This window comes from Tachysurus fulvidraco, chromosome 4 (genome assembly GCF_022655615.1).
Source record: "Tachysurus fulvidraco isolate hzauxx_2018 chromosome 4, HZAU_PFXX_2.0, whole genome shotgun sequence".
NCBI lineage: Eukaryota > Metazoa > Chordata > Actinopteri > Siluriformes > Bagridae > Tachysurus > Tachysurus fulvidraco.
Window position 1 is genome coordinate 25351274 of NC_062521.1, and position 17504 is coordinate 25368777.

General features: G+C 40.2%; 1 protein-coding gene across 2 annotated transcripts in view; it reads right to left on the reverse strand.

Moving 5' to 3' along the window:
* The window catches only part of inpp4b (inositol polyphosphate-4-phosphatase type II B), a 294006-nt gene extending 279930 nt beyond the window's left edge, over positions 1-14076 (reverse strand). The window contains exons 1-2 of one of the 2 annotated variants that reach the window (XM_027145915.2): positions 13704-14070; positions 7123-7188 (exon numbers count right to left, since the gene is read on the reverse strand). In XM_027145915.2, the coding sequence (XP_027001716.2) occupies positions 7123-7188; positions 13704-13752 (115 nt within the window). In that variant the 5' untranslated portion in view covers positions 13753-14070. Of the gene's footprint in view, positions 1-7122; positions 7189-13703 lie in introns of both variants that reach the window. The other variant, XM_027145914.2, reaches the window with a different exon arrangement.
* Positions 14077-17504: the final 3428 nt, after the last annotated feature.

The following is a 17504-nucleotide window of genomic DNA, read 5'->3' on the forward strand; positions in this document are numbered from 1 at the left end:
GCTACAGGGCTCACAAAGTGTTTCTGAAAGCCACGGCAAGAGTGAAAAAAAAGAGAAATCAATTATAGCACGTCCTTTACACTTTCATCAAATAGAATGACCATTTCCTAATGTGGAGTTATAAAAGTATGTGATAATTAGAACAAAAATAAAACAAGAAATATATTTTTAGCCAAAACAAACAAACAAACAAACAAAAAAACAACACGGATCGTTGCACATTTGATAAAATGAGTTTTAAGTCTTTTGGATCCTGCACCCAGGATTAGTTTGGAGCTCATTATAAGAGGACATCGTTATCGGCCCTGTGGTTTTATGGGCAAGATTCTTCTGAAGCGTAAGTAAGTACAGCGTGTGCAAGAGAGGCGACGTGTTCATAATTCTGTTTATTAAACATGTTTATTGAACATTTAAAGTTCATTTAGTTTTACCCGATAATGAACAATTAAGGTGCAGCCGTGTTTAAATACAAAGACATAAAATATATTAATAAACAAACAAACAAACAAACACAAACAAACAAACAAACAAACAAACAACTAAATAAATAAATAAATAAATAGAAAATTAAACAAACAAACAAATAGAAAATTTAATAAATAAATAGATAAATAAATAGATAAACAAACAAACAAACAAACAAATAAATAGGCAAGCAGATTAATTCATTTATTTATTATAATTAAAAATAAAAAAGTAAAAGTACATTGCTTAAAATTTCTCACAGTATTACACTTCAGTTATCTAAACCATTCACAGCTTCCAAAGTTTCCAATTTTTCACCGAATTCTTGGAAAACATTTTTTAATTCAGCCTAAATGAGCAAGGACCGGAACAGATATGTGACCAGTCAGTTAGAAAGTAACGGTCAAAAGGAAAGATATTTTATTTATCTTGACATATAGCACTGACCTTATAGGAGTGATTGATATGGCTTGATTAAAGTGAGTTTTTTTTCTTGGCACAGCACTACGCTGCACTCTTACAGCTCCAGGGTTCCCGGGTAGGTCCTGAGCTTGTGTTTGTGTGTTAAATGTTCACAAATATGTCTACACACACACACACACACACACACACACACACACACACACCCACACACACACACACAAAAATATATTCATATCGCGACGAGTCGGTGTGATCTATTCATGTTTGTGATTACGTCCTGTGAAGAAAATGTGTTTTTATTGTTGGCTTTCATTTTCATTCCCTGTAACATTTCCAGTCCTGCAGCTAAAGGACATTCCTAGATGGTGCTTTAGATATTAACTAAAATATTTGTTAGTCCAACAGAATCCCAGCATGGCAGCACGTTCAACAATGTTACAATGCGTCCATATTGTTATTGTGATGAGCCTTACTAGCACGTTCTGACGTCCGAATGCCCGTCGGAGTCGTCTTTCTACCACGTGCCTGAGGGAATCACTGTACGACCGGCAGGAAAATTTGACAAGCCTTACAGGACCACCTTATAAATATTAAATAAAAAAGATCATTTAATTTCACATAGAATAGATTTTTCCTTTTAAATCTCTCTCTCACACACACACACACACACACACACACACACACACACACACACACACACAACCACAGCATGCTACAAATCTTACTACGGATGCCATTCACGTAAAAATATCTGGCTTCATTTTGTTAAGGATGTTTATTTCAATCCAGCACAAGAAAGATTTTGACATCAAACATATGCCAGGAAAAGGGTAAATCCCAATCCCCAAATTAATGTGGACATTTGTTTACTGCTAGCAATTCCAACAAATGTAATTACGCAGCTCTACAGCTGATGCTTTATTACTCCGCTGTCGAAATATAAAGCATCCACTTCATGGCAGAAGTAAGAGGTTATGTCTCTCTGGGGTGTGTTTGCTGAACAGTGATGTGGGTTAGCGCTGAAGCTAACTGCGACTGTAACGGATCTAACAGCTCATCACACCGAGAACGGATCGTCGGAAAAAAGGAAAAAAAAAATAAAAATTAACCTTGTCCAGAGGTGATAAATTTGCTACGTATCAATTTTTGCCTCAATAACTCAAGAAATTATCTTTGCAGTAAGGAATGCTATAAAATGTCCAATAACTCAGAGTTATTTTTAAATTGATGACTAAAATGTCACCCCTAATGCTACTGTAAATAATTTCCTAGTTATAGCTTTCTCATTCAAATCATTTGCACTAGCTGCTCTTACATGTGGAAAAAAAATGATCTATCTATCCATCCATCCATCTATCCATCCATACTCATTATACACTATAATAGGAAAACCTGTCCACCTGCTCATTTATACAGTTATCCATTCAGTCAGTCATGTACAAGCAGCACAATGCAGATACAGGGCTTCAGATATTATCAGAATGGAGGTAAAGGTGCCATCTCTCACATTTTTTTGCCCCCAATATTACTGGATGTTCTATTAGTTATCAGAAACAAACTTTATTGTCATCATACTCAAATACAATAAAATGATGCATGGCTACTCTACTAGACAGAATAAAGATAGTATATAAGAATATAAATAGATAAAAATAGTGTGCATTTGCACACTGCAGTCTTCTGTTTTTGTGTGTGTGTGTGTGTGTGTGTGTGTGTGTGTGTGTGTGTGTGTGTGTGTGTGTGTGTGTGTGTGTGTGTGTGTGTGTGTGTGTGTGTGTGTGTGTGTGTGTGTGTGTGTGTGTGTGTGTGTGTGTGTGTGTGTGTGTGTCTGTGTGTGTGTGTGTACACAATTCTTGGGATTATGATGGTGGGGGTACATGAGGTTATTTGTCTACCTGAGCAGAGAAGGTGGGTTGAGAGGGCGGTGGGCAGAAATAAAGGGCGTAATAGACAACAGTTCTAAAATAGAAATTGTTCCTCATTCTGTTGGTGCTGGACCTTATTGCCCTGAAACATTTTCCAGATAGAAGTGATTCGAACCTGGATGAGTCTTATCCATGCTAATGTCGCTGGCCTTCTTCCTCAGTCTGCTGATGTATATGAGTCCAGCTAATATTAAATGTGTAAATAAACTATAGTGATTGTTGGTGATATATCTTATCAATGTGAACACCAGAGGTTGATTTAAGTTTGAATCTTTTTTTTTTTTAACCAAATTTATTTTAGATAGATTTAATGTAAATATTACACAACAAGGGGGCACGGTGGCTTAGTGGTTAGCACGTTCGCCTCACACCTCCAGGGTTGATCCCCGCCTCTGCCTTGTGTGTGTGGAGTTTGCATGTTCTCCCCGTGCCTCAGGGGTTTCCTCCGGGTACTCCGGTTTCCTCCCCCGGTCCAAAGACATGCATGGTAGGTTGATTGGCATCTCTGGAAATTGTCCGTAGTGTGTGAGTGTGTGAGTGAATGAGAGTGTGTGTGTGCCCTGTGATGGGTTGGCACTCCATCCAGGGTGTATCCTGCCTTGATGCCCGATGACACCTGAGATAGGAACAGGCTCCCCGTGACCCGAAAAGTTTGGATAAGCGGTAGAAAACGAATGAATGAATATTACACAACACTGATATTTTACACCTTTTGAAAGGAAGAAGAAGTAATGTATAGTTTATGACTGTCAGGCTTACACCGGAACGTTTTTAATATTTAGCTCTAGCAAAACATGTCATAGGGCACAATTAGTGTCATATAATAAACGATAAAACAAAGGTACTCTAAATACCGCTTTAAACCACAGATCATCTGATCTGCAGACATCTGCGAACGTCTGAGAAGAACATCGACAGACAACGCACGGTCTTGTACACCACTTCAACTAAAACAGGAAATCAATGAGGCGGTCAGCAGGAAGACATGCTTTTAATGAAAGGCTGAGTTTCAAGCTTTGAAACAATTGTTGCATTTAAGCAGATAGACTAATGAACATTCTGACAGATAGACAGACAGACATGTTGGTAAGGAGGTAGACAAATGGACCATTAGACAGACAGACAGACAAACAGACAGACGAGTGGGCGAGCAGGTGGACAAACATACATTCAGACAAACAGACAGACTGGCCAACAGATGGATAGATGGATGAAACAGTGGATGGATGGATGGATGGATGGATGGATGGATGGAGAAGCGAACCTGTGCCTTTGATCTTTTTATTCACTGATCCAGAACACATGGTGTTTCTGCTGTGCTACAGATATACACATACAATGTATATATATATATATATATATATATACATATATATATATATATATGTATATATATATATATATATATATATATATATATATATATATATATATGGGGGGCACGGTGGCTTAGTGGGTACATTCGCCTCACACCTCCAGGGTCGGGGTTCGATTCCCGCCTCCACCTTGTGTGTGTGGAGTTTGCATGTTCTCCCCGTGCCTCTGGGGTTTCCTCCGGGTACTCCGGTTTCCTCCCCGGTCCAAAGACATGCATGGTAGGTTGATTGGCATCTCCGGAAAATTGTCCGTAGTGTGTGAGTGTGTGTGTGAATGAGAGTGTGTGTGTGTGTGTGCCCTACGATGGGTTGGCACTCTGTCCAGGGTGTATCCTGCCTTGATGCCCGATGACGCCTGAGATAGGCACAGGCTCCCCGTGACCCGAGAAGTTCGGATAAAGCGGTAGAAAATGAGTGAGATGAATGATTGATGAGTATATATATATATATATATATATACAAAGATCTATACAATGATACATAAATGATTCTTCCTTTAGTCTGATTTCACTACCAATCTCTGCGTGACATGCGCTAAGCTCTTAAAGGGAAAAAAATAAAAACAATCCAGTCCTTTAAGCACTGCACCACAATTACAGAGTCCCCTTCTCCATTATCGATGGCCTTTTTCTCAGTGTAGGTTACTATAGATCTTTGTACACACTTTCTCTGCCTATGAACATCTCGCTTGATCAATGAGCAGCAATTAAAATTAGCACGCGATCAGTGTTGAAAAGAGTTCTGCTAAATGTGAAAATGTTTACCAGGAATAGAATATATATATATATATATATATATATATATATATATATATATATATATATATATATATATATGTACAGGAGACGCTGTGATAATGCTGGATGATTGCAATCGATACAGATTGGTCCTTAAAGTAGACCGATAATTGGATTGAGAATATGGATGGATGTGTATAACCCAGAGCAATAAAAACAAAGTCATCTTCATACTAAATAGAAATGCGAGAGCGCTAGAAACACTTTAAAAAAAAAAACACACCCACGAAACCAGGAAATCCATGCATTTTATTAACTATGGGGAAATTTTGTATTACAGGATGATGAGTCAAAAGACATCGTCTTATTTTTTATCTGTTTTATTTCTATGTAAAATGTAGTTAGTGAAGGAAAGGTGCAAGGGCTAAGAATTCATGTGTCCTAGTAAAAGGAAAAACATCTGAGAAGGTCAAAACAAAACAAAAACAAAAAAACAGAAAACAATGGGGTCATGTGTAAGGAAGAGAGCTCATGCTGTGGAGCTTTTTCTTCTCTATGGGGTTCTTCATGTTTCTCAGCAGAATTCTTCACCCTTCCTAAATGGTAGCGCACTCATGTGAAAAGAAAAAAAACTATTGGCCTAGAAGATAAGTCTGTGGACACCTGTTCATGCTTTATAAACATCCGAATACAGATTTAGGCAAAATTTACCTCCACTCTTCTGCAAAGGTTTTCCACTAGATGTTGGAGTGTGCGTCTGGGGATCTGTGTTTATTCAGCTACAAAAGCAATAATGTGATAGAACCCTGATGGAACGATCAGAAGGTCTGGGGTTCAGTCTGTGTTTCGGTTCATCCAAACGGTGTTCAGTGGGGTTGAGTCAGAGTCAGGGCTCCGACCTTAACACCACATCTCCATGGAGCTCATGGTTTATAGGGGCATTGTCATGATGGTTTGGGTCTCTTAGTGTTAGAAATTCCTTTCACTGGAACTCAAGGAGTCTATACAGTCGTGTGGTTTAAAGATCGTGGAAACAGTTTGGGAACAATATGGGTGTGAAGATCGGGTGTTCAGTACTGGGCTGGGATTGGCATATGATTAAACTGGTGTGATATATATATATATATATTATATTATATTTAATGGAGGAAATGCTAGATTTCGATATGCAAACTCAGGCATAATGTTGATTCAAGCCCAAAATTTAACAAGAGGACTGCATGATAAAATTTTACAATGTAAAAGAAACACATATTTAATCAAGGAGTAATCATGGAACAGGTGGAACCAATCAGATAACAGATCAATGACAGGACAGGGTCAGAGGTAGGACTAGTAACGAAATGCAAGCAGTAATTGTTGTGACCTTTTTATCTTACTTTGTGTGTGTAATATGTAATATATATATTATATGTAATATAAATATATAGTATAAATACAAACAGTTTTCAGGTTCATAATTAAAAATACATATAATTAAGATTAATTAATGGTCAATGTCTATGAAATCCTATTGGTACTGCAGAGCTCCATCACCTTCTCAGCCAAATACTAGTTTAATGAGGAACTTGCATAACAAATCATCTTGGACCATACAAAGCCTTTCTGCCACAATCCTTGATTTAAATCCAGAATATAAACAACACAAAGTCTCTCTCTCTCTCTCTCTCTCTCTCTCTCTCTCTCTCTCTCTCTCTCTCTCTCTCACACACACACACACACACACACACACACACACACACACAGCATAACTTTGAAAAACACACAATGTCCTTGTGATCTTAAAACTCTCCAAAAATACCCAAGAAAAATATTAAACATTTATACGCTGAAAAGGAGCTGTCGAGCATTCAGAATCCAGAAAGCCCTTTGGCTTTGAAGCGATGATCGGTCTGAAATAAAGGTCTTCATGGAAAAAGTCTGCTGGATTTCCAGTTATGGCCTCATTTCCTGTGACCTTGTAGAATAAGTTATGCCTGGTTTGTAGTGGAGCTTTCCCCACAGGGACCTGAGTAACTGATTCCGGCATTGGTAAATTCTCCAAATTAGGATGATTCGAAATGATTGACAACAAATTCATTATTCATTTTGCGACATGACAAATCTTGAATATCTTCTTTTTTTTTTCCGTACTATTTCCGGGCACACATTCCTGCCATTTCTGGGCAAATTACAGAACAAATCAGTTTTACTTACCAAGGCAGAACTCCAGGTGTGGGATTCTTGGAACACTAAGTATTAAACCAGGATGAGATGGGCAGGCTGGAAAGAGAGAGAGAGAGAGAGAGAGAGAGAGAGAGAGAGAGAGAGAGAGAGAGAGAGAGAGAGAGGTATTTAATTCTCCACCACACGTACTTCACCACACTTTTACATTTCACCATTAACTATTATGGACACGAAGTTTTGAAACGTTGACACAGTGTTAGAATTGAATTTCAGTTAAGTCTAATAGAAAAGAAAATGTGGAATGTTCTCGTCACGGGAGAGTAGGAAAGCGCTGGCGCATCAGTGTTGTCTGTTTAAAGCGGCAGACATAAAGCCTTCGAACCCAGGATGATTGATGGTGACAGCCATTTCAGATTATGCAAACTGACTGCGATCCATTTCTCCAATGGCGGCACGTGTCAGAGCGACGGAACTCGCACATCCATCGCCATGAGTGGCTTCCGTGACAGACACCTGAGCGAGGCCAGCTCTGCCCGCACCATCTGCTACCAGTCATGGCCCACCAAGAGAGAGAGAGAGAGAGAGAGAGAGAGAGAGAGAGAGAGAGAGAGAGAGAGAGAGAGAGAGAGAGAGAGAGAGAGAGAGAGAGAGAGTTGAGAGAGCGAGCAAGCAAGCTAGCAAAAGAAAGAAAGCAAGAGAGAGAGCAAGTGGAGAGTTGAGAGTAAGCAAGCTAGAGAGAGTGAGAGAGAGAGATAGAGAGAAAATAAGAGAGTGCAAGTGATGGAGAGTTGAGAGAGTGAGCAAGCTAGCTAGCGAGAGAGACAGAGAGAGAGAGAGAGAGAGAGAGAGAGAGAGAGAGAGAGAGAGAGAGAGAGAGAGAATAAGAGAGTGCAAGTGATGGAGAGTTGAGAGAGTGAGCAAACAAGCTAGTGAGAGAGAGAGAGAGAGAGAGAGAGAGAGAGAGAGAGAGAGAGAGAGAGAGAGAGAGAAAATAAGAGAGCGCAAGTGATAGAGATTTGAGAGAGTGAGCAAGCTAGCGAGAGAGAGAGAGAGAGAGAGAGAGAGAGAGAGAGAGAGAGAGAGAGAGAGAGAGAGATAAAGGGCATACTGGAAGGCCTCCTACTAATCCACTAAGCTCATCATATTACTAATATCGTCTGAATTATGTGTCTCTCCTCAGAGTCTGGGGACAGAATACACACTCTATATAACTCCTGACAATAACAATGCATGATGAAAGATCTAGCTGATTGCACAGAGCTGATTGCAAGTGTCACATTCTGTTTCCTCAGAGGCACCGAGGAGGCGCAAACGCGTGTGAAGTGCAGTCGTGTGTGTTTGTGTGTTTGTGTGGGTGGGATGTGTGTGTGTGTGTGTGTGTGGGGGGGGGGGTTGTCGGCTGTGTAGCAGTTGTTGTGGTTCTTATCAGGAAACATTCGTGGAATCGTTCAGGAGTAGCGCTTGTGATTGCCGCTCTCCATGACTGCGTGAATTCGGCATGTTTGCATCTTGTAATAACCTCATCACCTGACGAAATTTCATATCGTTTAACCAGAATTCTGAAAACTGAAAAGACATGAAGATGAACGAAAGTCTGCTCCGACATCATCCCACTCGGCTTCCCACTCGGTCCCCAACTTCCCTGCTCACTCCAACACCACAGTCACCATCTCCTTTTGATTTGCTGCAATACCATTTACACTCTCTCCCCAGATGCTCTAACATTGTCCCCACCTTGGCCCTATGTGTTCCAACACCATCCTCACCATGTCTCTATGGTCACCAACTCAATCTCCACAAACTCCAACATAGTTTCCACATTGCCTCGGCTTCCAAGCTGTCTCTATTTCCCCTCTAAATGTAATATTAGCTCTACCCTGTTTCCATATGCTCCACCACCACCACCACCACCACCTTTTCTTTCAACTCAGTCTCATGAGCCATAAACCATTAAGCTGAATATGGTAAATAAATATCATTTACCTAAAAATAGACAAACAGACAGACGAGTGGCACTCCACCTGATCAGCCTGCTACTAACAGTGGAGTACAGCAATAAGAGGTCTAAACATGCAATATTCATGCATCATTAATTATGCAAGGTAAAAGAAAAAAATGGAGAACTGCACGGCTCCTTTGGGATTTAAAGACTGATTGTAGCTGATTAGGTGCTGATTGTGTTTGATTATCAGTAGATTACTAACCAATCAGGTCAGTATCTAAAACAAGGCAGGCCAGTAAGGGGAGAGATAAAGTCCATGATGATGCATCACTGCTACTAATGACAATCCTCCTGAGTGTGCATCTTGGGCCAGAGATGCTCAGTGAGAAATTGCTTGGCACGGTGTGCTCACAAACAAACACGTATGCGCAATCATTACACCCATCATAACTCTCATGGGGCAGACTCATGGCCACCTGTGCCTGACTCACTATGGTGCACCCACTTTGTTAAGAAGTCCATAAAGTGACCTCTCTAGCAGTCCTGTTTGATTAACAAGCACCTACAGCGGCCCACACCACCATATTTATAACCCATATTCATTCATAAAGCTCTACACACACACACACACACACACACACACACACACACACACACACACACACTGCTGACTCAGACTCATGTACGTGCAGGCAGTAAAGTGTTTTTTTCTTTTTTTTTTTACTTTTTGGATTAGCACCTGCCAGTGGTTGTGAGAATCTGCCTCGAACAGACTGACCTGACTTCAACTTGTCATATTAAAGACTCACAGCCGAGTCAAACGCTAGCACCATAGTCCAGAGCTTTGAAAAAGCCTCTAACACGTGTACAAAACAAAACAAAAAAAACAACAACAACAACACAATCGTACAGAACAGAAAAGCGTTCTTTCTATCTCCATTCATCAGCTGGCAAATGAGTGCTGATGAAGCTGAAAAAGACATACATGCGTAGACTAAAAGAGAAAAAAAAAAGACAGATGTGTCTTGATGTTTTTCTTCCCCTGGGCAAATGAGTATAATGATGTAATGAACACAGTGGGTTTTGGCTGGCTGCCTCACACACTGCCTCTCTCATCCCAGGGTGTGTGTTCATGTAATGACCATTTTAATAGACACGCCTACCTTATTGCCCCAGCATGTGGATGTACAGCTAGAAACAAACAGCTCATCTTTCTTCATGAATAATGTGTGTTAATTGTCTAGTTATCGTAAATGAAAGTCAACGACTAATCACAGGACTGTTGTCGGCTGGTGGGCCGGTTCTCGACCCAACACTGATTCTGAGGCATCTTCATCAACTGAGCTATATTGTTAATCTTGTTCCAGAACAACGCACACTGTGACCTGTTACCCTCTCCTGGAAGCTCGATGATGATGTGAGCGTCCTGCCTTCATACTTGCATAAGTAATACAAGAGTGTACAACACTAGGGGGTGATGTTGTGTGTACCACATCAAAATTTACAGAAAAGGGTAAGTGAAGAAGAGCTGCTGCCACGACGGATGAAAGGAAGGAATGAAGGAAGGACGGAGGGACAGAAAGAAGGGGAGGAAAAAAGGAAGGCAGTACAGAAGGATGAAAGTGTAGCCTAGTGGTTAAGGCATTGGTTTACTGATCAGAGGGTCATGAGTTTGAATCCCAGGTCCATCAAGCCACCACTGCTGGGCCCCTGAGCAAGGCCCTTAACCCTCAATTGCTCAGTAGTATAAAATGTAAGTCACTCTGGATAAGTGTGTCTGCTAAATGCTAGAAAGAACGAAAGTTCTTTTCCAGGAAAGTCTTCAATGCAAGAAGAAAAATTTGACTGTTTCTGCTTGAGAAGCATTTGAAACATTATTAATATGAATCCCACAATAAAACCCAGAGAACATCGACGATTCTAGTCACACAAATAGAAGTCACTATTTCAATCAGCAGGTACCACCACATCCAAGCCTGGCAAAGAGGAAGTAGCATGTGTAGTAACCAGCTTGGAGTCCAGCAGCTCCTCATTCTCCTTGATTCGATAAAGCACAGATATCCCACCTACCTGTTTAGTAATCATCTGAATCAAACAGCCTTCACAGCCAGCTGATTCAGTGAGTCTTGTCATATTTGAAAAATAATCAAGCAGCCAGGCAGGACAAGGGGCCAAAAAAAACAAACCATGTGAGCACTGAGATCTAAGATTTTATTCAGTAAACGACTTGGATTCCTTAGATTAAACTTTGCTATAGTTGACCACAGAAAAGTTCACGCTTACTGTAAAGTGATTCTTTAAAAAATGATTCAAATCCATTGGGATTTGTAGCTCAGTGGTTAAAGTTCTGGGTTTAGAAGGTTGGGGGTTCAAGCCCCAGAACCACAACAACCCTCAGTTGGGTTCTTGAGCAAGGCTCTTAACCCTGTCTATTGTTTTCTTAACCAAGAAAGAAAGCAAGACCACACAACATTTCCCTCAAGCCTGCAGTGTGGTTTAACTTGACCTACCATCTTTTAAGATACAAGAAAGTCCTGCATCAAGACTCTTCTCTGAACTGGCACCCATGTGGTGGAATAAACCCCCCTGGCTGTCTGAACAGCTGAGTCACTGCCTGTCCTCAGATTAAGACAGAAGATCGAGACACCTTTTCACCAAAAGTAAGAAAATTCCCTCTATTAACGTTGGAGCCTGGTGGTATTCTTAGACCTTGACCTATTTGTACTAGCGTAAAGATGATCTTGATGGAGACTCTGAAAGTCGTGAACATGTTCGGTCGAATGCTGTTCCAAAAGTCATTGGTTTGAAATGGAAACAAATCATTTACTGAGAAATCCTCATCTATAGGCTATTCACATAGAATTTAGATCATTATACAGTCCTATATTTACCGATGACTGATGAACAAATTATTTTCAATCGTCTTAACTACTTGGGTCCTCTGTGTTATACGTTCCACAACGGGATGAATAAATATACGGTATATGTCCTGCCCTTAGCCTGGATGCACTCCTTAAGGCACGATATTAAATAAATGAAACATAATAAAATAAGAAATAAAATGACGCCATTCCTGCATACGTCATTCTCCAGAATTCAGACTCAATCGATCGGTTCTTCATCCTCTTCATAAATACAGACTCCATGAGGATTTTCATATTTATCCTTTCTAATTTCATTTCTACTATGAAACCCATTTACTTCTGAAGGACTTGAGAACGAAGACAAAGTCTCATGTCTCTCTCCTCGTCTCTCGTTCCATCTCTCCGGACATTTGTCTTAGCACCTCGGAGAGCAACGTGAGCCTTCATTCGATAACATTTCCAGGTTACACTGTCCCCTGTTATTTAAAGTGCCTGTTAACAAGACAGTGACTCGCTGTACCTGGCACTGAGTGGAGGCAATCAAGCAGTATTTTTTTTCCCTTTTAAATAAAGATATTTTCAAATGGCACGCTTTAGCGAGCATGTCAGGCATTCACAGATTTTCCGGGATCAGTTAACGGAGTTCAGCTCAGTTCTCCTGAGCGTGAATGCTGCTGCAGGTGCTGCGTTGTACAAGATACAGAGTTTGTAGTTGATCCTAACCGAGTGAGTGATGTTCGTTGTAGCGTACTATCAAGCATTCTTGATGCTGTCTGATTGTGTATGTGTCAAAATTTGAATCTTGAGAAATTTTTCTAGGTCACCTGAGATCCCTGTGACGGTGTAAATAGATTACTGTCAGCTGCTTTCTGTTCCTTTTCTGTCAACAAGGAGAGCTAAACAAATGCAGGTGAGAAACCTGCGTCTGTCAGCGAGGCTTCTGTTTAGATTTCCGAGCAAATAGTACAAAAGCGCATGGAAGTGGTTATCATAGCCGCTTCACTCCTGCCTGAACTAGCTGTCACACTGGAGCACTTTGGGAAGTGACGATCGTGTCTTTCCCTAGGAAAGGAGTTAGGACACACCTCTTAATCAGCAAGAATATTAGAGATATAATAATTTTACTATTCATCTATTGACAAGTCAGAAGCTTCTGTTCAGGAAATTTACCATAAAACTAAACACGTAAGATCTAATAATGATCTACGACACGGCAAGATTCAGATGATTTTAAGCCAAATTTTAAATCTCCCTGAATAAAACTTAACACAATTCTGCCATTGCTGTAAAAACCAGGAAATTTACGAGTACCTACAACTAATACTTATAACACTGAACATCACGTAAAGCTCTATTCACTCAGAGACTCTGTTAGTTTACTCGAGACTCTGATACATTTGGAAACTGCATCGTATGTCCTGGGCAGGACCAAACCGACGCAGCATCTGTCAGTGTCACTCACTTAACCTGAAAATCTTCCTAGCATTCTGCGCATACTCGTTCCTCCCTGACCGATCAGACTTTACTGACACAAAGTAAACAAGGCAAGGAATAACGTTCGAACACATAGGAAAGATGTGAGGGAGATCAAGTGCTGCGTGAGGGGAAGCGCGAAAGACAGGGACAGAGGTGCAGTGAGAAATGTATCAGTGTGTGTGTGTGTGGGGGGGGGGGCATGTGTGTATGTTTGTGTGTGAGAGAGAGAGAGAGCCAGAAAGAGAGAGAGAGAGAGAGAGACAAAGACACACAGAGAATAAAGCAAGGACATTCAGTAAAAGAGAAAGATAAGGCAGTAGGTGACTCACCAGCTGCCGTAGCTCCTGTTGCCAGACTGTCTGCCTCAATCGCTGCCATCCCACAGTTCCCAATGTATCCAATCCCTTGTGACAGAATTCCAAGTGCACTGAAGAAACAGTGCTAAAGAGCCTGACTTAGAGAATTCCCTCTGCCAGCATGGAGCGCCGTGGAGAAAAAATGGATGCACTGAGGGAGGGGTCCTGAAACGAGGGGAAGAACAGATGGAGGAGAGAAGGTTGAAAAGAAGAAGGGAGACGAGGTAGAGGAGAATCGGTGTTATGTACACTGCACGGTTTTATCCATCAATCTCTTTCCTGTCAGTCAGACAGCCAGCGTGCACTGCACTGGCTCGCTCCCTCTCTACCTTCCCTCTGTCTGCTTTCCGTGCTCTCTCTCTTGCTCTATCTTCAGTCTGCTCTCTCTCTCTCTCTCTCTCTCTCGCTCGCTCTCTTTCTCTCTCCCTTTCTCTCCTTCTACTCCCCTCTATTATTTTCTCTCTATTCAAAAAAAGGAAACAATTAGTGAAAACTCGGCATAGACAATCTTCAACGCAGCAGGTGAGCTGGGAAAGCTGATTGAGGAACTCGAAAAGAAAATGTTGCATGGAAAGAAAAGAAGACAAAAAGAGCGAAAAATGTGCTGCAAACATTGAAGAAGAGAAAAAGAGAAATGTGGCAAAAACATAAAAAGCAGAGAAAGGAACAAAGATCTAAAACAAGCTAAAAGATCGAGCAATGGAACGCCCTTCGACTGGCTAACACTGGAGACGTAAAGAAGGAGCTCGCTCTGTGTGTGTGTGTGTGTGTGTGTGTGTGTGTGTGTGTGTGTGTGTGTGTGTGTGTGTGTGTGTGTGTGTGTGTGTGTGTGTGGTAATTTTTTCACTGAATACAAAGCATTAGATAAAACAGATTCCTCTCATCTTAACTTAATCTTTCTCACTCTATTCTTTTTGGAAACTTTGATGCGGACATCGAATAATACGAGTAAAATGATTCTTCTCATTTAAACCAAAAGAAGAAGGGAATATCATCAGGTGTATTTACAACAAACATTTATGTAGTAAGCCTTTTATAGGGTACAGTACGTTAGAATCACGCTGGAAGGAAATCTTGTTATACGAGATATACATCGATATACAATCGATATACGATATCACGTACATGCTTGAGTGACAGTGACGATGTCGGTGTCTGGACAGAGTCAGGATTTTGTTTAGCACTCTAGATTGGTCTGTTTGAAAAGCAGCTTTCAGTACAACAGAGACTCCTATTTTTAAAGCTCCTATTCCTGAACGCAGTATAATATGACTATGATGGCTTTTCTAGATTTTTTTTTTTTTTTAAAGAAATATCCATCATGATGCCTGCAGCCAACCAGTGTAATGACTCTCTGCACAGTGTGTGACAAAGTGCTTGACTATCCATAAATCTGCATTTAACACACCAGCATCAAAATACTCTGCCAATGTCATCAAGTTAAGTGATTTGACCATTTAATAATTGGATTGTTGATCTTTTGTTTCAGATATTTTACTGTTTTAAAATCTCATCAGTAACCATTTACAAGTAGGCTACTGTTCTAACCGATAGTCTCTATATGTTTAAATCAATATAGAGGGGGTGGGGAAAGGCTATGGCCTTAGTATGTAACATTTATTTAATTAATTCTTTTTGTGTTTAATGTGTTACGTTTAATTGGCTGCTGTAATAAGAAACAGGATTAGCCCATTAAGATGACGCAGTTCCTTTCTTTCTTTCTGAAATTGTCTGTAGATATCTTGAGGTGAGAGACAGACAACAAATCTTTTTCAGATGAGTGTGACCTACATCAAGCTCAGCATACAGTGTTCGTATATATATATTTAGAGCTGTACAGTAACGAACCTTTAGATTAAGTATTCAGACAACATGAATGAAGTGTTTGAATTCTGCGTACCATGGAGATGTTCAGCATTAGTGAACTATGTGCTATTTTGTTTTGTTTTTTTCCACCCTGTGAAGTAATGTGGGTATAAGCTCACTTCGATATATCCTTTTGATTAGATTATCCATTTTGACTGCTCTGAAATTTTGAGTTAACCTTATCAAACAATCTCTAACTAAAAACAAGTCTATAATACCTCAAACTTTCCTGGGGGGACTCACTCAAACCTCAAACAAAACTGATTAAAACCCTAAACAACTCACCCTTTAACTCCCAAACTACTCACTCTTTAACCCCAAACAACATAGTTACCCCCCCCCCAAAAAAAAGAATAAAAAAGAATAAAAAAAAACCTCAGACCTGAAGCAACTCACTCTAATCTTAACACCCCACTCTTTTCCACAATCAAAAACAACACTTTACCTCAAACAACACACTCTTTACTGTACCTCAAACGAAACCGACTCAAACCACAAACGATTCACCCTTTAACCCCCAAACAACTTGCTCTTTACCCAATACAACTAGGTCACACCTTAAGCAACTCACTCTACTCCAAATAATCGACTCTTTACCTAAAACAACCCACTCTTTACTTCTTCAACTCAAACAAACCTCAAGAACTTCACACACAATCCCTAAACTGCTCACTCAAACCAACTCTCTCAAGCCCTGAAAAATTGTTCCTTCCAAAACAATTTCATCAAACTCCAACACCAACATGAAACCTCACAACAACTCATTTAACCCCAAAAATCTTACAACAGTTCACTCAAAAAAAAAAAAAATAGAGACAGAAATCCCAAAAATTCAAACAATTTTATGGTTTTGACATATCAGACTTAAGCCCTATACAAATAATGTATTCTGTACAATACCACCCACACCCTCATTTCACTGCTAAGCACAACGTTCATTTATGAGGAGAGCTCAAATCCTGCTCAAGGAAGACTTGGCTGTTTGCAGATGCACAATCTTTTAGTCCCAATCTAAATTACGTAATTTTTAACATATATCTACATAACATGTTCTGCCAAAACAACCCTTCTTGCTCACTGTATGCTTTTCTATACAGCAAATGCAGGTCACTTGCAACAGCCAAATGCAACGAAACATTTCTGGTTGGATGTAAGTGATGTGAATGTTGCGTTCTGAGCTTTGAGATTATTTGAGTTTAGCTGAGATTAAGGTATTAAGAAAAGCACATGCGGTCAAACATTTACACTCACACACAAACATACATTAAGCTGAGCACATATTAGCATTCAAATCTGTTCCTTGTAAAGCAATATGGGTCTGATCAAGGCCAGTCTGATGAAACCGGGGGAACGGAGATCAATAACGAAGAAGAACCATGAGCATAGAATAATAAATAATGAGGGTAAAAGAGAGAAATACATGATAAAAGCAGCAGTCTTTGTACCAGTTTAATTCAGAGTGTGTTTATCCATTGGGGTAACTCTCAGCATTCTTTAAAATTCCAGCCCCACTCCAACATGCCATCCAGCAGGCCTCAGGACCGCTAAAAGCCTGGCAGGTTTTGACAGCTTCTCAGAGAGCTGCCAGTTCCCCTCTCTCTCATCAACCTGGATTCCCCAAGAAGCAATAAACTTCTCTCCTAAAAACGATTCACCAATCTTCTTTAGCAGAACCGAATTTAACTATACCTCATGTGCATGATCATAAACAAAACACACAAAAAAACAACAAATCACTTTAACCTTTCATTAAAATCAGGCCAAGAGCACTTCCTCGTCAAACAAACATCTTCAAATTTTATTTGTCACTTACTCATACATACAGAGTATGACATGCAGTGAAATGCTTTTTTGCATCTGTCCGGGATTCAAACATAAGGAATGCAATTTGGGATAAAAAAAAAATAT